The 21,962-nt window shown below is 45.9% G+C and overlaps 1 protein-coding gene across 1 annotated transcript in view; it reads right to left on the bottom strand.

Moving 5' to 3' along the window:
• The window catches only part of HGTX (HGTX homeodomain transcription factor), a 36,110-nt gene extending 20,663 nt beyond the window's left edge, over nucleotides 1-15,447 (bottom strand). The window contains exon 1 of the mRNA XM_050193482.2: nucleotides 14,889-15,447. Within this exon, the coding sequence (XP_050049439.1) occupies nucleotides 14,889-15,372 (484 nt within the window). The 5' untranslated portion in view covers nucleotides 15,373-15,447. The remainder of the gene's footprint in view (nucleotides 1-14,888) is intronic.
• Nucleotides 15,448-21,962: the final 6,515 nt, after the last annotated feature.

The following is a 21,962-nucleotide window of genomic DNA, read 5'->3' as shown; positions in this document are numbered from 1 at the left end:
CAATTCCCGTTCAGCGGCATAAGTAATGTTTATGAATTAAAACTGTAATTTAAAATACGGACACAATGGGGCCATTCGCAACACGAGCGACTGTTGTAAATGAAGCACTCCTAACCATCGCTATCGTTAAGCAATGTACGCCGATTATGAAGTGCCTTTAAGTCGTTGAACAACGTCTTGACTGGCACAGTATATAGATATATCCAGACGGTGAAGAAATGGAGAAGACGTATGGTATCGTCATTGGACTTCGTATAGTTTCTGGACATTTTCATCACATAGTGCATTAGTTGCACTGCCATGCCAGTTGATGTGTCGACCTCATTTACGAATTGTGTGCGTTGTGTATACTCTTACTTGTGTCAGTAAACGGCATGTGGGAAACAAAATCGAAGCTTTGAGTGGCCACCGGTCTTCAGAGTGGAAGCGCGAATGACCGGCAATAAACTTTCTCGGAGCCCCGGCTAGAAGAAAGCCATCTATCAGCGAATGATAAGGAGAACCCGAATCGATATGTCGCCGGAGAAGCAGCCGGACAAATGGGCAGGCCCGTTTGACTGATCACACTGAAATGTCCCGCTCAGCGCAGCGGAAAGACTGCGCTTGCGATTGATGGTCTATAGCTGGACATGCAGATGCTTCTCATGAGCTCCGAATGGACAGGTCTTTATACCGCGGGCGCCGCTCGCCTCTTCCAACGACTGCGAAGCTGTCATCGATTAGAGCCACGATCAATATAGTTTGCGCCAGCAGTCGGCGCAACTGCCTAATGAGCCGCCGTTCCTTCGTGCACGAGGGGCTTGCGTGTATTAAGGTTGCAGAGTGTCGAAACAGGCACTGGATAGTTAACTTTCCAAACACGTTGCTGTTGAGAAATGCGGAGCTCCTTTGTGTCGTCCTTATATATAACCTATCAGGTTGGGCATTTCTTCCAGTTTAACAAGCATATAATGTATCCTTCTATGGAAAATTGCGCGGACTTTTGTGCTTTCAACTCAAAATGAATAACGATATACACGCATTGGCAAGTTGTCGAAAGTTCATATCGAAGCATTTATACACTGTATCGTGTCAACTTAAATTTTCAATTTCTCCGATGGCTTTCGCTTTTGACCCGAGGGCGAAAATGAAGACATGCGAGGTTAAACTGTCGCTGAAACGTTTAAACAAACAAAACAAGCGGAATATAAAAATAATGTTTCACGAATCATGCTCCAGAGCGAGACAACCTTGAATTCCGGTTTCTTTTCCCTTTCTCCGATATTTATTTACATGGGCCCACATCGCTTTTTCAAGCTTATTTGATGCTTACGCGGGTATACCGCTTCTATTGGGCAGGATTCTCACCCTTCGGGATAGCAGCACTATATACGTGTGTCCCATGTAACTTGAGTCAAACATTAAAAATATGCAAAGGCCAAGTAGCTGGACAGAACCAGGTTATTGTTGTTTGCCGTAGCTTGGAGATACTCATATTATTATTTTTCATTCCGCATAATTAGATAATTAGTCTTAATGAATTGTTCAACTTATCAAATATAATAATTACGCGAAAAGTGTCAATGAGAAAATTGTAGAGCAGCATGAAAAACTCCCGACACAGCGTTCTGTTGCTCAATACGTGCTACAGAAAAGCGTTTTTCCTAGCCTGAAAGAATAGCCCGCCAATACACGCAAAATTGCAGCGCGACTGGCCACTCGAAGCACTTTGCGTGTGTTCGTGGGCTTCTTGCACGCTCGGAAAAACACTTTCATATAGGACATATTGAGCAACAGAGAGCTGTGTCGGGAGTTTTTCATGATGCTGTACAATTTTCTCATTGACACTTTTCGTCTAAGTATAATATTGTAGAAGTTGATTCATTAAATAAGACTAATCATGTTATTAGGCGGAATGCAAAAAATAGTCTGAGTATCTCCAAGCGACGGCAAACAACATTACCTTGGCATTCACATATTTTTAATGTTTGGCTCAAGTTACGTGAGACACCCTGTATACTCTTGTAGATGATGTGCAAAGAACCTACAGTACAAGCGCAGCGACGTCCGGGGTGTGCTCCTCGTTTCATTGTCGATCCTGATGGTACGACATTGACGTCGCCGCTTGAGTACATGCAGCAATATACACTCTTTCAATGTTCTGGTTCGAAGGGAGCGCAATAGTGTCTAATATGTTTATCATCACAAAACGAAATAAGTACAAAAAAGGCGGCAGCGTCACAAGGTGACAGCGCGCAAGCACAGGCGCACGAAGCGAAATATTGTTCTCGCTCAACGCTTATCGACGTCGCGGCACTCAAATTCTGTCTGGAAACATACGAAGACGGCGTCCACAGAAAAGCGAAAGGAAAGAAGAGAGGACCATGTGCTATTTTCTCCCATTGCAATATATACGAGTCAAGAGCGAGACAAAGCAGGAAAGGCGTTTCTCGGCAGAATCTAAGCGGGCGTGTGTGTATGTAATACATACATGAACGCGGACCGACAGCGCGAAAAGAAGCCGCCGAGAGATGCTGCGTTGTGCTGCTGCGTCCGCGATCTTGCAGCCTCTCCTCGCTCGGCGAAAGAGGCAACAAAGCCGCGGCAGCCCAAGACGTACACTGGCGAAGCGGATCGCAAAGAGGAGCAGCATCGCATTACATAGACAGCGAGCGCTGCTGGACAGACCCATGTGGGGCCTGCTTGTCAGTGCCAGTTTTTCTATCTACTCCTACATTTCATTTTTTTCTTTCGCGGAGCCTGGAAACAGCACTACAAATGCCGGACTTTAGTTTTCTTTTTTTTTTCCCTTATCTTTCTTTTTTATTTCTTGTTCTTTCGGTTGTCACGGCCTCTGTTCTCGCCCAGCAGAGTGCCTTTAGCGTTTCCGGGCGAGTACCGTTTTTGTTTCAGCCGGATTAATCTATACGCGGCGGTTGCCCTGGCAACGCGAGGCTGGACGTCTTCGGCGAAGCTGTGCGGAGGCGGCTCTGTCCAGGGAATTCTAATGCGCCCCTTATCCTGAACCGCACGCATGGCGGCTATATAGACCAGGCTGCGGCCCCCATCACCGAACCCCTATGCACTGTACCCCGCCCGCGACCCACAAGGCTGCGGCGGAAAAGTCATTTCGGGTGGCTGCTATTCTGCCGGCATGCGATGATTTAGCGCCGCAGACAAGACATGAGCTGCTACACGCATAAGTTCTTGTTCTATTTTTTTGCTACCACGGAAACGAGCCAACAAACAAATAAAAAACTCGCACGCGTCAAGGCTACCGAGTCAACATTTGAGGTATGGCGTCTGTGGATTTGACTTAGAGAGAACGATGTGTACCAGCGCGAGGCCTGTTTCAGAACCTGCGATATAAAATGGCACCGCGCTTCAGGTGAAGCTTATCTTTGTGCCGTTCGCATGCACATACGACAGTTCTCGAATACCGCGCACATAACACACGATAACAAAGGAAATGCGTTTAAGTATTTAAGAAAATGGGCGCGGCGTCCACGTGCGCGGCAGCTGCTGCACCTCAACTCTGGGGACGTAAAAAGGGGCAGTTTTTCACGCACCCAGAGGTATCCTGGCAACCACGAGTGCGACCTGTGCGCAGTGTGGCTCCTCTGGCACTTCAGCCAGAAGCTCGGTGTGCGCGCGTAAAGAATTCCCCGCATGCGACGAGAAAAGGGAGCCGTTCGCCGGGCCGCTGTGGAGCGTGGCCATAATGATGTGGACGCGGTGATCGTGGCCCCCGGAGATGTGGCCTGTACGCGCACACGGCGTTGCGCTGCGGAATTGGAGCTCGGGCCACGGACGGGTTCAACGGAGCCGAAAGTGGCGCCCTTAAAGGGCTATTTCTCATCGCCCTATTACGGCAGTAATGGCCCGTATACGCCAAGGCTCGCCGCCGGGACCATAACTGCGGTGCGGATGGCACGGTCACGTCGCTGACGCGAAGCCAAAGTGGCGTTTATGGGCCTCCGATTCGCGTCACAAATGCGGATACAAGGTTGTTGGTCATTACGACGCTTCTGAGGCGGTCGTGACGGGTTTATACGAGCGCTGTCAATGTGCCCACGCTCTCCATGAGCAAGACAATAGCTGCTACGCGAGGAAGGCGATCCCGAAAGCAATATGGTATACTGTGAGTTTATTGTTGACATTATGGGCACAGGAACGCGCTGTTTTGCAGCAATAAAAAGCAACTGTGTAATTCTATAACGCTATAGGAAAACAAAGAAAGGCAGTTAATAACAATGACACTAAAATCTAGCAATCGTACACGTTACACAATATAAACTGAGCCGGCATGACAGCCCTGTAATATAACATAATTAATTAAATGTGTTAATTTACTAAATGAGACTGAGTATTGAACTGAAGCATTAAGTACATATCCTCGACCCATGACTTCCCCTCCTTTCCTTCTTATCTAATGTCGCAACAAAGACTAGTGGCAAATTCGAACGAGAATCTAAGTAGCACTTTATAGCATTGATGTAACTTGAAGAAAAAAAACAAGCATTTATTTTCAAATCGCATTTTGCCAGCGTCTTTCCTTTTTCTGTGTATTATTTCTTTTATTTCACTGGGAGCTCCTCTAGAAAGATCGAGCCCACCGCCGCCGCCTGATCAGAGAACATTGCTAGGTTGTCAAGGCGACCGCGCTGCATGGGCATGCGCTGCACGCGCCTATATGATAGCATGCATGACCTGCGGGCTGGCATAGCGCGGGCCAGTGGCACCGCTGTGCGCCAGCCAGAGGCGCTCATCACACAGCGCCCGGCAAGCTTCGACAGCCCCACAGTGCTGCTCGGCGCAACTTTGGACCGAAGCAGGCCTGGGTCGCCAGCGAGGGACGGAATAACTTTGGAAGCAATTTTACAACTTCTAACGGCGGCTTTCCAACAACTGCGCGCACGAAACTTTAAACGCGTGCCACTGCAGTGGCCATCCGAGATATGCGCGCCAAGCTGGTGCGCCTAGCGCGTGGCCCGGGCTTCTCGGGGACTAATTTGTCCCTCGTCATGGGTCTTTCATTAAACCTAAGGTCTGCGTGGCCAAGGCGTCCAAATCGCTTCGTTCATTAAGTCGGTCCTCTCGCTGCGCTCCCTTCGTCGCCCCTTGCTTGGGCCAAATTTCCATACTGCGGGCCTAGACGAGATGAGAGGCCAGCTTGGGCCAATCACCAGCCACCCGAAGGCCGTCACGTGACAAAAGGGGGCCAAGGGAGGCACGCAGCCCGCAGTGCCTTCGGCGCGCCGCCAACGACTTCATTTAAGCGGCTCGCGTCGGGTTCGGCGGCCCACCGGCACCTTCGCTGCTCGAGGAGAACAAAAGCAGCGAAAAGATTGGGGCGCTCGTTATAAAGCCACCGAGACGATCCTTGTAGGGGCCGCTGCTATCGGTTGCGGAGGCTCCGCTGGCGTGCTGATAGGCGGCCTCGTCTTTGTTCTGCGGGCATTCAGTTAAGTGTCAAGCGGTCAGCCTTTGGTGCCGCCAGATGGTGCCGGAACGATCCTCATTTGTCCGAGCTTAATTTATTTGCGTCCCCCTCCGCTGTTTCTCTCCAGTCCGCGCGCGGCTGTCGCCCTCTTGGCTTGCGGCGTCAAGGCGTGCGCAACAAACAGGGCCGCGCACGATGGGCGAGCTGATCGGCCTTCCTCGCGAGCCGAGCAGCTCGCAGTGCACTCACCGTACACGCATGCATGTCACGTCGCTTTTTTCAAACCATCTACTATGTCGGTCGCGCGGTCTGAATGCCATTGGTCACGTCAATGAAACCGAACGCGAACAAGGCCCTTCTGAATTAATTGTTGTTGCGGGGGTGCGCGTCGAACGAAACGGAAAGAACAAAAAAAGCTTCTGTCTCTTTATAAGCTCTGGAAGAACGACGCGTTTCTTTTTTTGACGAATTACGTCGGTTTTCGTGCCTTCATGAGAGAGAGAGAGAGGGAGGTTGCACAACACTTAAGTGCGATAATAAGCGAACACTCAACTCTATTACACACAAACGTATACGTTGTGTTCTTTGGAAATGGCAGAGGATCGTCGTATACGTGCAACGTTTATAACGCAAAGGAAATGCGTTGGCGTGAAACCCATACATCATTTTTCTATTGCTTCTGAACATGGGATTGCGGCTTATGGTGCTGGCTCGGATTTATGGATTTATTGTATGAGTTATCGATGAGGGATTTATTGCCCCGGTGATAGTAATCGTATCGGTGGGGCGCCCGTGAAGAAAGCGGCGTTGCCAGGATACATCACTGAAGATAAGACCGGTGGCTGTGTTTGTAGACAATAAATACTTAGCTTACCGATAAGCACGCTGCCTAGCACAGCTGTCTTCAGTATGAGACCTATACGTTTATACACCAGAACGCGGACGTAGCAAACTGGGACTGCATTTTTGCGACAACCCATCCATTTTCCAGTCTTTTCGCTCTTAGTCATTGGCCCGAAAGCCTCCGCACTGCCATTGTCACCAGGATCTGCCACTCGGCGCGATTCATGATACGAAAAATGGAAAACGAAGTGGCGTGATAAAAATACAGCCCCAGGTATGTTTCCGTTTCATAGAAAAAAATATCCCGAGAAAGAAACAAAACAGTTGAGTTAATATCAGGCTAGCGATTACGTAAAGAGATGTTATGCTTGATACAGCAAAATACTCGATCTTGGAGCCTATAGAGATATCTCACCTTTGAGCAGCTTTTGGCTTTTCCAGCGTTGCTTTCGTTCGATATGTTCTGTCGCAAAGTAGAGCACCGTCCCCACCGATCATCGGCTCAGAAGGCAGTGAAGGAACTTTTGTGCTTTCTCAGAACGTCTGGTTTGCGAGAGCGGCTTTAACTGAAGTACTGTCCGTACACGTACCTACACCTTCTCTCTCCTTTCTCTCTCTCTTCCCCTTCTCCCTTCCCCCAGCGTAGGGTAGCCAACCAGACCCTTGACTGGTTAGCATCCCTGCCTTCCTATATTCTACTCTCTCTCTGTCGCAAAAGGCGCTATTGATCGGTTTCTAACTTCTTGACGAGTTTCAGGTTTATGTGTTGGTGCTTCCACTTGCATATTCATAATGCGACAGATAGGTTCGGCTGTGCAAGCCCGCAATTCCGCCTTAACCTATTGTTTCGGGAGATATGTGCTCGACCTGTTAACAACAAATACAACGATGTATAATCACGTTGCAGTTCGTTGTTTGTGTCACTGCCGCCATGGCGGAATAGATGCAGTATGTTAAAATATGCTAACTTCTTAGGCGAATAATAAGCTCCTAAGATGAATAAGAAAATATAGTTAAAGAGTTTGCGCAAATTGCTCCTGCATGTCCCCAGTGTCAGAAGAGAGAACGTGAAGAAAACGTCCATCCTCCGTCATCATACTATTAAAATAGAATGCGCGCGCTGACGCGAGCATTATTTAATGCGTGGGCATGGCCGGGATAATGTAACGATTGTATTCCAATGCTATTTCTTCTTGCGTTCGGTCAGGAGTCAGAACGGTGCATCGACAACGGTACCACTGCTATCCGCTGGTCGTAAACGGTGGGTGATAAAAAAAAGAAAAAAAGAGAGAGAGAGAGAAGAATAGAATCGAGTGAAAGGAATCCTTAATTATATTCGCCCCAAGAAAGCGAAATATTATCAATTGTTTCGGTATAATCCTCTTCCAAGTGTAATTTGGGAATTTGTGGTCTAAAAGGGGGTGTACTATCGAATGTTGCGAGTGTTCCGTAAAAACAGAGGCGCTACCATTCAGATGGTAAACCGAAAGAAGTGCTGCATGTTTTGGCCTTTTAATAGATCAAATTAGGCTCGACTTCCAGCGGTGGTATGTTTTCTTTCGTCTCTCTTATTAGTTATTAGTAATATTAAGCTGATCGCCAATTTAACCGTCATTTGTTATGAATTGTACATTTCAACAAAACGAAGCAGTGAATTTTCTCTTTCGTCCTTACTTGATGTTTCACTGTCTTTTAGCTTCATATGGTGGCACCTATCTGAAACGGTGCATGTGCGATCGTATCTAGTAATCCTCTAGAGCGACTTGTCATCCATCGCGCTCCTCTGACAGAGAGAATTAAAGGCGGTCAGGATTTGCGGCTTTAAGTGTACACGGCCTGGAAATGTGCCTCAAGTACCACGCGCATATAGCATACATGTGTACAGCTCTAGAAAAACAATAGCATGAGGCGGCGTCATAGTGTATCAGCAAGAGCCATTCATATTCAATCCGCGAATACTTCAATCACGGCGCGAATCACGGCGCCAGAATTGCACCGACTAGTGAGCCCCCTATAACAGTTTTGAAAGCTGCCATTACGTGGTGCGTGAAGATAAAATCGGGTTTCCTTCTATTACGTGTGGAAACGCAGGTTGTGGCGTCATTTAAGTCTGGTGCGGGCGAGCGCTATTAAGAACAAGAAAGAAAGGACAGCAAACGTACCGTCGCATTCTTGTAACTGTTTGATCGATTCATGGGGTTCAAGCTCCAAAGGCTACACAATGTGCTATGAAAGACGACGTAGTGTGGGGATCCGGACCAATTTTCATCGCCTTGGATTCTTCAACGTTCACCTAAACCTATAGGTACAGGGACGTCTTGGCATTGACCCAATGCAGTGGCTCATGGCTATGGCGTCTCACTGCTTTAGGTACGAAACTATATACGAGCTTCATTCCATGCGACCGCCTTCCTGCGGAAGCTATGTGCGGGGTGATCATTTTTAAGTTTTCTGGAATTTTTAAAAATCGCCTTTTTTAGATAGCGTAATCCTTGTTCTTGAGCCGGATTATTCGAAAAGGCTGATATTACTACGCGAGAAATCGAAGCACATATTCAACTACTTAACATCTTAATTAATTACTTTACGGCAAATATTGCACTTTTGCACTTTACGAACTGTATCCTGTGAGGCTGGTGTCATCTTGGAAATTAATTTCCAAGATGACACCAGTTTAGAGATATCACCGAAAGTGGGGAGCAAAATACATAGGCGTTCCAGTTAATTTTGCGCTTCAATGCATAAAAGAGCTTCTTGTAAAAATGTAAGTGGAACAACAGTCCATTCTTACGGCAAGCTTGCTGGCGCATATCTCCAATTTGATTCCATTCTGGCAATTCATAGAAATTTTGTCAATTAATGAAGAACTTAATTACATAATTTTGGTAAGTTAATTGAATATGTGTTTAGGTTTCTCTTGCTAGTAATGTTCACCTCTATGAACAATCCAGCTGAAGGACTAGAATTATGTTAACCGCAACAGGCGATTTTCTTTAATTCCGGAAAGCCATGGAACTTCGAGTGGTCGAAACTAATCCGGAGACCCCCAAATACAGCGTCATTGACAGCAAGGCTATTGGGATACTGCGTAAAATTGTGTCTATTAATTTAACGTTTTTGCATTCCGCCTCTGCCTGAAGGTGCCAGCTGTTGACGCGAATCAACGTCATTAGCGTGGTTCGCAATCAGAGTGCCTAAGACCTAAAACACAATTGGACTGCGCATTTATTCATTTTTGTGGTGTTTGCCTTTCCGCTTTTGCGATTCATGTTTCCAACTATAGAAACTCCAAGTATTTCAACCTTTCCATTATGAATTTTGAAAGAACTCCTAGCTTTAAGCCTGCCTTACGTCGTGATGACAGTACACTATATTTGTCTGCGCAAAGTTACGCAAAACAGTCCAGACGTCACGGACTCGCTCGCTTAACCCTCGCTTATGCTCTTTTATACCTAGCTTCGCATTACCGCTATCTGGAATTGTGAGTTCGTAAGAGCGTCGAAATGTACGAAGCCTCTCGGCTCATGTATGCGAAGTCTACCAAAGTTATCCCTGTATTTTTTCAAAAAATGGCCCAGATGCACCCACGAGGATGGCTGGAGATAGTATTAGTGCTCACTGTAAAACAGCATTGCTACTGTGAGTGTACAAAAAAGTTCGTGGTCCTATCGAATTATTTTCAAACCTCACCCCTTTCGATTGACTTACTGCCATTACCCTTGATATTTAAATTTTACAGATAATATAACAAAATTTACAGGCGGAATTTTCTCATTTGCGAATACACCTCGTTAGAAAAAAGCTTGCGAATTCATACAAAACATTGATACAGTTCGACAATTAAAATGTCCCCCTTTTCTCGCTATACGGAAACTACTTGGCATTGATGTTTGTATAAGATCACGCAAACAGAATGCCTCATCACAGCAAGTATACATCCCCGCTTTCGCCCAAGCGCCCCCCTCTCCCATCGTAGTTTTCGCTCACTCTTCATTGAGTTATCAGCAAGACGATTCTGCTATCTCCAAGAACTGCAGCGTTTTGATATTGAAACTGCAGCTGCTAATCCTCTCGTCGTATATGAAAATGGTTGTTATAGATAGTAGACCGTGAGTGTGCATGCTTTGTTGTTGCCAGGCGAACCTAGCTTTGCATGCTACCTTTAATTGACGCAGGAACAGCCTTCACCCTCAGTTTTCAATTTTCTGCCAGAGGAAAAGGTGGTTACCCAGCAGAACATATATATTTGCTGAAGACGATTGAAGTAGTGGGCAGGTTTTCGAAGTCTGAAGCAAAATCAAGCACGACGAACGAGTGTCCCTTGTAGTGCTTTGCACTTAACCTTGTTTTAGCTCAGCGGAGCTCCTGCGCAGTACTTGTCATCGCTCTACGAGTAATAAGTCTTCACTATACAAATGCTTACGCTGTCACTGAAGCAGCAGCAGCAGTAGCCTAGAACAGACTCTTAAAAGGCGTTTTTAAACTGTCGTTAAGCGTATACCAACACCGTCTAATGGGTGGGAAGAAATGTATTGTACGGTAGCAACACATAATGAACGGCCAGATCTTTCTTTGTTATGTTGAATAAAGTGTTCGAAAGTTACATTTGCCCACCGCGTGCTAGTTCACTCGACTGCTTCAGCACTATGTTTGGTCTGAACGAAGAGTAATGCCGCTCTTTTATTCACCCGATATACCGAAATGCAAGTTTATTAAGAAGCTCCCCCATAAAACGCGTACACATGACATCTGTCAAGCACATACTGTGTGTAAAGTGAAGAGCTGCGTTGTCATCTCTCTTTTTCCCTCTCGCCCAAACGCAGCGCCTTCTTGATAACTTACATGCCTACTCGTAATGCCACATAAATGTGAACTTTGTCACTCACCAGAACTGTTCTATATAAATATTTCATTCTTTAGTTCAACAAATTTTTGTTGTCTTGTGTCAAGAAGATGTTATGAATAAATTTTGCTTGATCAAACAATATTTCATACACTGCGTCGAAATAAAAGAGCATATATAACATCATAAATTTACTAGTATTGACATTGAGATCATAATTAGGTAACGTGAAATGAAAACGTATATTTTATCCTTTGCCAGGCATACTCAACTGCCAGCTTGTTGCCCTTATATACTAAGTGATTCTTTTTTTTATCTTATGTGATTGAGCAATCAGACGATAATTCCGCTGCATGATAAATCTAAACGACGAACGCATGCAGCACGAGCACTGAGTGAAAAATGTTACTCAAAAATATCTATATCAAGAAGCATACGAGTTGGCGAGAAAGAGTAATGAAAGCTATGAAACAAATTCGCTTTAATTTTGCATTAACGTTGACAGAACATAATTCTTCATTTGAGCTTTTCACGCACTTCGCCTGCTTGAGCTTCATTTATGAAATATATGTGAAAGCAGATTCTTTCATTATTGCTCTTGTTGTTTTACTAAACGAGACATAGTGCAAGCAAGGACATTAAAATTACGGCGACTAAATAAAATAGTCTTGGAATATCGTGCTACAATAGCGCTACGTAAGCATTTAAAGAGTAAAATTCTGGAAAAGTCACAGGCAAAGCTTCTTGACAAAAGCGTATAGCAGCGGGTGGAGAGCATAATACAAAAATCACGTGCATTCATTGATTGAGGAAAAGAACGCACAGGGAACAGAGGGTAGAGACGGGGCGGGGAGTGTGCTCAATTACGATGAGAAATTTAAGCGTAAAGCCACCCACAACAGTGACATGCGCAACCACACCATGTCTCGCCTTCTCTCTGACAACCCCTGACCCCACAAAAACGCACACGTGTGCTGTAAGACGGCCACTGTAAGACAGCCAGAAACATGACACAGTCTACCAGTATAATTTAATGTTCAAGAGAACCTTGCTTTTAGGGTTTGTTTTGTTTTTTCTAGAGAAGAAAAGTGCCTTTGCCTCCACAAGTTCCTTGACGCCGACAAAGAATCTGTTTTGCTTAGAAGCACGAAAAACGAATGATTTGTCGGTGCAACTGAAGTATAGTGCATTACATTCTATATGCAATAAAGCTGAGGTACAATTTATATCCAGCAGTAAGGCCGGCCCATAAATGAAGCGCTTGTAAACTTGAGAACGACGTCAGAGCATATCTGCCCCTGCCCTTGAAATGTGGATGTGAGCTGGTTTTTCAAGACTGTCATTTCAGGACACGACATGACAAGGTTGGTAGAGAACTCGAAGATCAAACTCACGTCTCTCGACAAGAAAAAAGCCTGTAAGTGGAAGTGTTCGAGGCAGTAAGGGCAATGAAGCACCTGACTTTGTGTGATCTTGTCGTGTTTGAAATTATATAATGCGATATTAGTTTGCTGAAAGAAAACCAGCTAACAATCACAGACACGAGAAAGACCAAACCACGAAGAACCTGGCAGGCTCGCAATTTATATATATATATATATAAAGGAGAGGAGAGAATTAAAAAGGAGAGAAGCAGACAAGAGGGCCGTCGCTGCCATCTCCTATATATATATATATATATTCGATCACTTTGTTTAAAGTAAAAATGCACGAGCTCATCCAGTTTACTGCGTTGACACACTTCTTTGTGTGGAGAGATCGTCTGCAAGCTATTATATTTCTTTTCTTTTTTTGCTGCGAGTGATTGGCGTGGTTTCGCATGCAAGCACTATTCGTTTGGAGCTGTTTCTTTTTTCTTAATAAAATTGTAGTTGAAAGTGAACTCCCCGTCGTCTTTCTTTCTGCTACGTTTCCTGTGCTGACTGCACAGGAGACTTAGTAGGAAGAACTAGTAGATTAACGAACAAATAGCTTGCTTAGCCACTTTCATTTGCACCCTGAAGTTGCCAAACAGCAGTAAACGATTTTAGAACATACCAAACGCAATTATGTTTGCCGTATATATATGCTGCTCACAACGCACGCAGTTAGCATCGTGTGAAAGCTAACTCAAGTGGCACATGGAGGACGGCATTTCCTCTGAGTTAAGCTCACGTGTGCAAGATTTCTAATCTCTTCGGGAGAACATGCAGTGTTATTGAACGGTATTCGCTCAGGAATGCGAACGGCCATGGTATATTGAACGTGTATGTAATGGTAAACTGTGTCGTGTGATTACAATTCTTATTTCGTGGACGAGCCGGCAAAAAAATATAGCTGCCAACGTTTACTTACATCTAAATAAATCACCCTGAGTTTCCAATGCTCCCCTGAGTGGCAGTTGGTACCGTTCCTACTCTGACAGGATATGTGGGGACCAACAGGCACGTCTATGCAACGAAACAACGGTATGTTTAACGAGGCCATATTGGTTTGAACTAATCTGTTGACAGTCATCGCGACCCCCAAAGTATAGTTCGGCCTTTACGAGTACAGTCATCAGCAACTCACAATGTTATTACTGTTGTCATTACAATTCATTCTCTTTGTGTGTTGGTCGTAATTACCTAGTGACCTTCATACAGCAAAAGGAAGCATGCTGCCAAATACAGGGGTGTGCTTTCAGGTACACGTATGCTTGACTGATTGATTTGATGGCGGTGAAAGTGTTGGCAAGTGTATCGCTTGCGTGCTCTTCAACAGCAAGTTACTACCTAAAGGATGGCTCGAGTGCTGTAGTATAGAATACATGTTGAATTGACTCGAAGATGTTTGCAACTTAAGGAAAAGCGGTGCATTTGAAGACACCGACCGAGTTATAAGAACCATGTGAAAGTTAGTAGGACATCTAGTCCTTGCCTAAAATGTGTGGTCTCGCATTGCGAAACGAAATCTTTCACACCGTACATAGATCTGCAGTAATTCTGAATAAGTTATGTAAATACCGAAGCGCTTGCATATCTTGTTGGAAAAAGTACGGGGTATTATGTACTTGGTACAATAAAACTTGAGAATTGGTTCTAAACGAGCTGTTTCGTTAGCTTTCGCTACTTGGTGCACGCTTGACAGTAATCGTGACACTGCGCGGTTATTGCATTTTTGCCTTTCATTTACAGTTATTTTATGTCATGCACTCCCGGGGACAGCCATAACGACTTCTTTGAGGTGATTTGTGCTTATACAGCGCCCAACAACATGCTCAGTATGTCCGGACCCGGCAAAGCTAGAAACCCTTCTCAAGCTCCTCGCCACACCACCCGGGAGCGGTGTGTCAAAGCCGCCATCGCAGCGTGCTTGAATTTTACCAGAAGCGTGCGGTGCATGTTGCGCGCGCTGTTAGAACATGCAAGAGATGCGCTCTGAAAAAGCACTGAAGTTGGGGCTGCCAGCCACCCACGCCACCCATGCAGCGGCGGGCGTCGGTGTTTGGCGTGCCGTGTGTTACGAGAGGAAGTATCACTTGAGCCAAGGACGCTTTAGACCCAGTGTTATGCGACGTGGTACCAACGGAGATTCCCATCACAGAACATTAGATCCGCGCTCGCTGAGCACGTGCGCTGCATTAAATGAAGAGCATGCACGTGCCTTCGAGAGAAACGCGGTGGTGTCATGAGACTTGGATATTGACCAAAGGTATGTGGCTGCGGGGATTCAAAAACCAAAATGGCAAATATTCCTCTTTCCAAAGGAACAGTTTAGTGACGTACACTCGTGCATGCGAAAGCAGGTACAAGCGCTCACCTGAGGCAGACGCAAGTCGGTCTCTCCAGAGCGCCGGGTTCTGGACCACGCCGGGCCAGTAGAGGTGCGGCCGGCCGGGCAGCTCTGCCAGGCCCATCTTGTGCAACGCGCCGTTGGCCGGGTTGAAATAGACGCCGGCGGCGCCGAGGCCGAAGCGGGGCAGCCCGATGGCGCCGAGACCGGCGGCGGCCGCGGCGGCTGCGGCGGCGGCTGCCTGCGGCCGCCCCAGGATGTCGTTGATGCCGTGCGGAGTCCCCGAGGCGCTCGAGTAGGCGCACGAAAGCGAGCCCTGCGCCTTGAGTGCCGGCGAGCCCGCCGAGTACGACGCCTGGCTGGCGCGGATGTCGGTCATCGAGTGGAGCGCGGCCAGCGGCGGGCTGCCCAGCAGGAAAGCGTTGGACCGGGACGACTCCATGTTGAGCATGGACAGCATGGACGAGGCGCTGCTCGCGGGCGTATTCGTGCCGGCGCCCAACTCCAGCATGGCACGCGCGCTCTCAGCAACGCGGAGGATCGCGCCGCGCTGCTTCGACCATGGGCGTCGTGCGTTTGGCCGCCGAGTGCCGGCGACCGCCGCGCGCCGTGGGCAGGCGCCCCGCGGCGGCGGGGGGCGGGGCGCGCCGCCCCATTGGCGGCGCCCGCGACGCCAATCGCACGCCGCCGCGCAGCCAATATGCCCCGCGCGCGCGCGCTTATGGAGTGCGCGCCTGTGCCCCTCTCGCGCGGCGGGCCTCCTCTCAATAAGCACCGCGACGCCCGGGCTGCTCTTCTTCGCCCCGTCGGCGGGAGACTCGAAGCACGCCTAATGAAATCCCACCAACTCCGGTCGCGTTGCGGCAGCAGGAAGTGCAATGTTTGAAAAGCGCGGAGATCGTCAGTGGCTAACTAAGCGGAGTCGAACACCACTGCCCGCGCAGCAGACACACCTGCCGGGCGCCTTCTCGTCTGTTCGCTCGTTTGTCTTGTAATCTTTCCCCGTGCTTGGCGGCCCGTAACAGTATTGTATGTTATCGTAAGACGATTAGCCAAATGCCTGCGGTAGCAGCATGTGTATAAGAAGCACGCTTGGGAACGCTGGTGTACAGTAAAAACAAAATGAACCCAGAAACAAACCAAAACTATGTGATAGAAGAAGAACGTTTTTATCGTGATGAAATTATGACACTGTGGAAGAGCTTTCCTGCAGAAGATTTACCAGTAAGGGTCCTAAGGTTCGATAACGAAGTTTCTTGCCGCTTTATCTCGTTGATCACAAGTTTCACGGAAGCTCAGTAGCGTACAGGCGATATATATATATATATATATATACGTTTTTTACAAGAGAGGTACAAGTCGTGTATAGACTGCATGTTATAGTCGCGACGGAGTCTGTAAGTATTGCCGTCCAATGGTTATGCTGTGCAGAGTAGTAAATATGCTCACCTAACAAAAAATTATGTTCTTAAATGATTTGCCTGGCTTCTACTTTTGGGTTAATTAGAAAAAAAGTAATGAAAAAAAGTCTGAATACGTATATATATTTATAGGCGCAATAATGTTGTTTGAAAATGTTTTCAGCAAAATAAAAACGACAAAATGAATCGCTACATAGTTATTACTGGACTAATTCCACATTAGGAGCTAATTTTTTATTCAAGCATTTTTATGTCAATAGAGGTGATGGGCGAAGCAGACGCATTCTTCATGAGCAAAAGAGCTCACGAAGAAAGTGTTTTCAGTTTGCTGTGTACGTTCAATGCAGAAGTAGAGTATATATAGCTGCCAGCGATAGCCCCGGCGTGGATAAACGCATCCATATATGCAGCCATAATTTGCATATGGACGTCGTACAAGTTACTTGACATTGCTATAAGCGTCGACTGAATGATGCAATAGACGATCATTTAATAATAAAGAATGTGCAAATCTCAGTTGCGAAATCAAAGATATTACATTTCACAGGAAAGTACAGGCATACAGGCAATGTAAAGAAATTAAAAATCGAGCTCGTGCTGAAGTACCGTTGCTCGGTGTCATTTTGGATGACGAGTAGCAGCTGACGTGGACTTCACTGTCATAAACGTTCTCCTTCAAAATCCGGTACAAGGAGGTCACGGTAAATCTTTAAAAAAAAGAAAACAGCATTGTATACTCCGTGCGTGACAATAAAAGGCAAAAATAAAGAAAGCAGGACAGAAGTAATGAACAATGCAGAAAAAAAATTCTGGGCCCTATATACGGGAAAATATACAGGCAGTGGTGTTTAAACTCTGTGTATGAGCTACGTGCATAAATTGAACAGATGGTATTGAACACCACCCTCGTCAATTTTATTTTGGGCAATGCGTGTTTAATTGAATTGAGTAACTTTGGGCCTTTAAAGCAGTTAGCACGAACGCGAGTCACTGTCTGTTTCTCTGTCCCTCTCTCTTTGCAACTCTGTTGACGAAACCTTTCTTCATAAGAATCTCTTGGTGTATATATCTGCACGGCATTTTCACTACCGTCTCGCGACACACTATACCGCGGCTGCGGCGTACACCCGTTCTTACAGGAACTGCTCTTGACACAAACGGTTTTGCGTGATATCAGCTCAGAGCTTGTTTCCAGCTCCGAGTAGAGTGCTTCAATGAAAGTGGCAGTAGCCCATTCATTAACCTTCCCTTCCTCGTAGCCTTCCCGCATATACCGCAGAGCAGTGGGATGACGTCGTTCGCGGCGGAACCTTAAAGAGCTCCGTCTGGCGCTGATCCGACGCGCACAGGCCATCACCAAAGACGTCACAGGAGCCCCGGACTAGGGGCCCCTTCCGGATTTTCCCTTCCCTGTCAATAAACATGTTTTCATCATAATCACATTCATTAATACAAGCTCTGCGAAATTGCAACACACAATGTAAAACGATCTGTCATTTGCCGCGTGAAACATAACATCTTGTCTGCCGCGGGCTCATTTAGTCGGATGTCAGACTTCTATACAGCTCTCGCAGAAAACAAAATAACACCCTGATGTTACATGGCACGAAAGAGCATCACATATACAGGGTAATCACTTTTACGTTTTATGGAACTTTTAAAAAAATAACCTGTTGCAGATAATTCTAGCCCTCGAGCTGGATTATTCAGAGAGGCCGTCATCACTTGCACGAGAAATCGAAACAATTATTCTACTAATTAACAAGAATCCACTAGTTATATATTCCATTGATTACTTTACGGCACATATTGCAATTTACGAATTGTAGCCGGTGAGTTTGCAAGGCGTATCCACTTGGAACGAATTTCCAGAATGACGCCAGTTTGGAGATACATGTGCGCCATCAAACTTGCCGTAAAATTCACTGTTGTTCCACTTACTTTTTTAACGAAACGCTTTATGTTTTGAAGCGCAAAAGTAACTGGAACGCCCACGTATTTTGTCCCACACTTTGGGACCTAATATCTCGAAACTGGGGTCAGCCTAGAAGTGCGTTCTAAGTGGATACGTCTTGCAAGCTCACCGAATATAATTCGTAAATTGCAATAGGTGGCGTAAGCGGAATAATTAAGAACTTAATTAGAACACTTTTGCTAATTTGTTGAACATGTGTTTCGATTTCTCGTGCTGGTAATGTCGCCTCTTCGAATAATCCAACTGAAGGAAAAGAATTATGCTGTATGCCACAGGCGATATTTAAAAGTTCCATAAAGCTCAAAAATGATCCCGCTGTCCGCACACCCGAGCTGCTTGCTGGGGTAGTCAGTTGACGGTAATGGAAAAGTCGCGGCCAACATGCAGAAGAATCAGTTTGAATGCGCCCTGAGGCTTTAGACTTTTCAGTTACGCCACATGCATCAGCAGTGTTCGTGTAGATGACATCGAGCCCTTCAAAAGTCGCAGTCACAGAATCGGGAACTTTAAGCGCAAAGTTCGATATAAACATTAAAGCTATTGGTATACTAGCAGATATATGAAAACCAAATGACCATATTATTACTGAAGGTGGCCTGCCAACGGCATGCAGCTGTTAAGAACGACAAACTTTGTGAATATGGCACTTGCTCAGCGATGATGACGAAGAAGAGGATCGACGAAGAAGATGACAACGATATTCGCTCTATCTGCCCTCGCCCTCTTAGTTGGCATGCGCCACAGTTTTGTGGTCATCATCATCACTAAATTGAACATAGAACTAGCGAAAGTTGTTGAATGGTGTCAGTTAAATAATTTAACTTTAAACCCTCTCAAAACTCAGTTCATGTTATTTAAAACAAAGCAGAGGATCGTGCCGTGTATCCCCCAAGTAACTCTGGATAGTCACCTTACTCCTGCAGCGGACTGTGTGTTGTTCCTTGGCATAAAAATAGATTCTCACTTGAAATTTACTAATCATATTGCGTTTGTTAAACAGAAAACAGCTTTTGACATAAGAGCTCTCATAAAATCACGTGCATTCTTTTCAGACTATTATCTTTATACTTTGCGTTCATTCATGGTCATATCACCTATAGTATTGCTTCCTGGGGAAACACGTAAAACTGCCACCTCTCGTCTATTCAACACATACAGAACCAGGCTATTCGAATAAGCACCAGCAGTTCCTTTTACTCAAATGCTCTCCCGCTACTCCAGGAAAACTTTATACTACCTGTATCTGGCTTGCTTAAGTATCATATAAGTATTCTCCTTTTTAAATTATTTAACGAACAGCTTCCTTACGAATTTGTGGACTACAAATTACTCACTAATACCAACCATACTAGGTTCGCGCATAATTACAACTTTTTATTACCTAAATGTAACACAAACTATGGAAAAATGGCATCCTCGTTTTCAGCATTAAAAATATGGAACGACCTACCCCATTCACTTAACTAACGTCATCTTTGAATGTATTCAAACATGAGTTAAGATGTTTTATTTCTTTTTGTGGATAGTTTCATGTCCTATAACATGTTATCTGTATAATTATGCTTTTTGATATATGTATTTTTTGTTTGTTTTGTCTTACCAATGTATTGCATTACGCGCATTCATTTGTTTTTCTTGTACTTTTTTTTGCTGCTTTAACCACGTTTTGTAAACTTTTTTTTTTTTTTAGAACCGAGGGTCCCGTTGCAGTCATTGATTTTAGGACCCTCGTCTGCACACTATTTGTAATTTACTCATTGTTTTTTGAATGAAGAATAAACTGAAACTGAAAATGAAACTACCTCTGAAACGAAGTGGAGACTCGAGCTCCTAAGTTAGTGCATCAGAAATAAAGCTTTGCTGCTTGAATTCGAAAGCGTATAGGCCGAGTAAGGCGCAAAAAACAAGGATGCAGAATGGACACGTAAAGCAGGACTGTGCACGTCCTGTCCTACCTGTCCTTTTCATGACGGTGTTTTCTTGCCTTGTTATTTGATCTATACGCTCATTGGGCAGCCCACCAAGGGCGAAAGCCCCTAAGGCCGGCCGCTCCTCATTAAATAAGTTAATGATGTGATGAGCGATATATATATATATATATATATATATATATATATAATGCCCCGAGAAGATATCGCAGGCAAGGGTTACATTTTCTCTGTCTCGCTCTTCTTGCCTTTCTGCTTTCAGCGTCTTAATCTGTTTATACATTTATGCACTATATGTTAAATTATTTTTCTCTTCATTGCGTGCGGTTCCATTCCTTTCCACCAATCCTTCCTTTCCATTCCGCTGCAGGCGGGAATCGTGAAGCGTAAGGCTAGGCCTGTGACGCCATCTTTGTTACTGAGGGGACTGGCTGCTCCGAGGATAAGGCCGCGTGGGCTTTTACTTAAATTTAGAGCGCAGCTCTTAAGCGGCCGTTCCTGCGGGGAGCGCCGGCGTACTCCCTCGGCGTCCTCGTAACCGAGCGAACAAGCACAGCGAAGGATGAAAGGGTGAACACGGAGAGCGGATCAAAGACGGCAATAGCGAAGAGAGCGCGAGGAGGAAAGCGGAGGAGGTGGTTATGGCGAAAGCGTGAGAAGATAAGCGTGGTGCCGCGCAAGACGTGCTTGGCGGCGACGATGACTGCGACATGGCGGTGGAGCAGCCCGCGTCGTCTGTTCGCCGATGACACCACCGATACCATATATGGAAACAAAGCGCTGCATGAGCGAAGGTCTGTCTGCGGGGGCTGGGGCCCTATAACGTAAAACTATACAAATATGTTTTTATTCCAATCTCCTGACGTAAAATTTCCGTAACTGCCGACGCAAGCATCGGGCAGTGACCCGCAGGGTTGTCTAAACAGACCTAAACAAACGCTCTCCTCGTTATATAGAAGGTCACTTTTGTTTGCTTTAAAAACGAATAGCATTTCACGCACTGAGTGGCTTGTCTTATCTAATTGGGTGATAAGAGGCGAGGGGCACGCTCAAGTGGAGAGGGATTTGATGGGGTTGAGCCAGTGCACTGAAAATCGATAACCGGACGAAGAGGGTGGTGGTGGCGTCTGCGATTGGTCCGTTTTCCCTTACTTAGCTTGCAATGGCTGGTCGAAAATCGCGGCGGCATGCAACGGAAGGTCAAGAATGACGCTAAAACGGATCTTCAGCAAAGAAGATTTGGGTCAGCGAGGTCGTAAACGTGCCGAAAGTGCTCGAAAATGCTACACGGCCGCGCGAAAAGTTTTATTGTATGCAAATAAACACATGCTTTCCGGCAGGTGTTAGTAGCCAGTGCCTGAGCGATCGGCGGCAGCCACTTTTATTCCTTTCGGAAGGGGCAGCCTGCGGCCATTCAGAAAAAAATTCAGTTTTGTTCGGCATATTAATGCATCTTTAACACGCACACGTCACTTTGACACGGTGAGTTGTTTTCGTGGTTTTGACGGCGCGTGAAGGCAGGTGAAGGGGGTGCAACCCAAAATCTTTTGACCAATATCCGAGGGCTAATGGCAAAAAGGCATCGAATCAGAAATAGCTATTTTTCTTTTGTTCAGTCCAATCATGCATAATCAGAGTGTACACGTCATATTAGATGGGGGGGGGGGGGGGGCAGCTATCGCGGTTTGCGTGACGTCGCGTGACTGACAGGCGAAGTGGGGGTGGCACAAAAAGCTTTTGACCAATCGCGGAGGGCTCATTGCAGAGTTGTAATAGA

Source organism: Dermacentor andersoni, chromosome 1 (assembly GCF_023375885.2).
Source record: "Dermacentor andersoni chromosome 1, qqDerAnde1_hic_scaffold, whole genome shotgun sequence".
NCBI classification, from domain to species: Eukaryota; Metazoa; Arthropoda; class Arachnida; order Ixodida; family Ixodidae; genus Dermacentor; species Dermacentor andersoni.
This window is presented reverse-complemented; position numbering and strand designations above follow the sequence as displayed.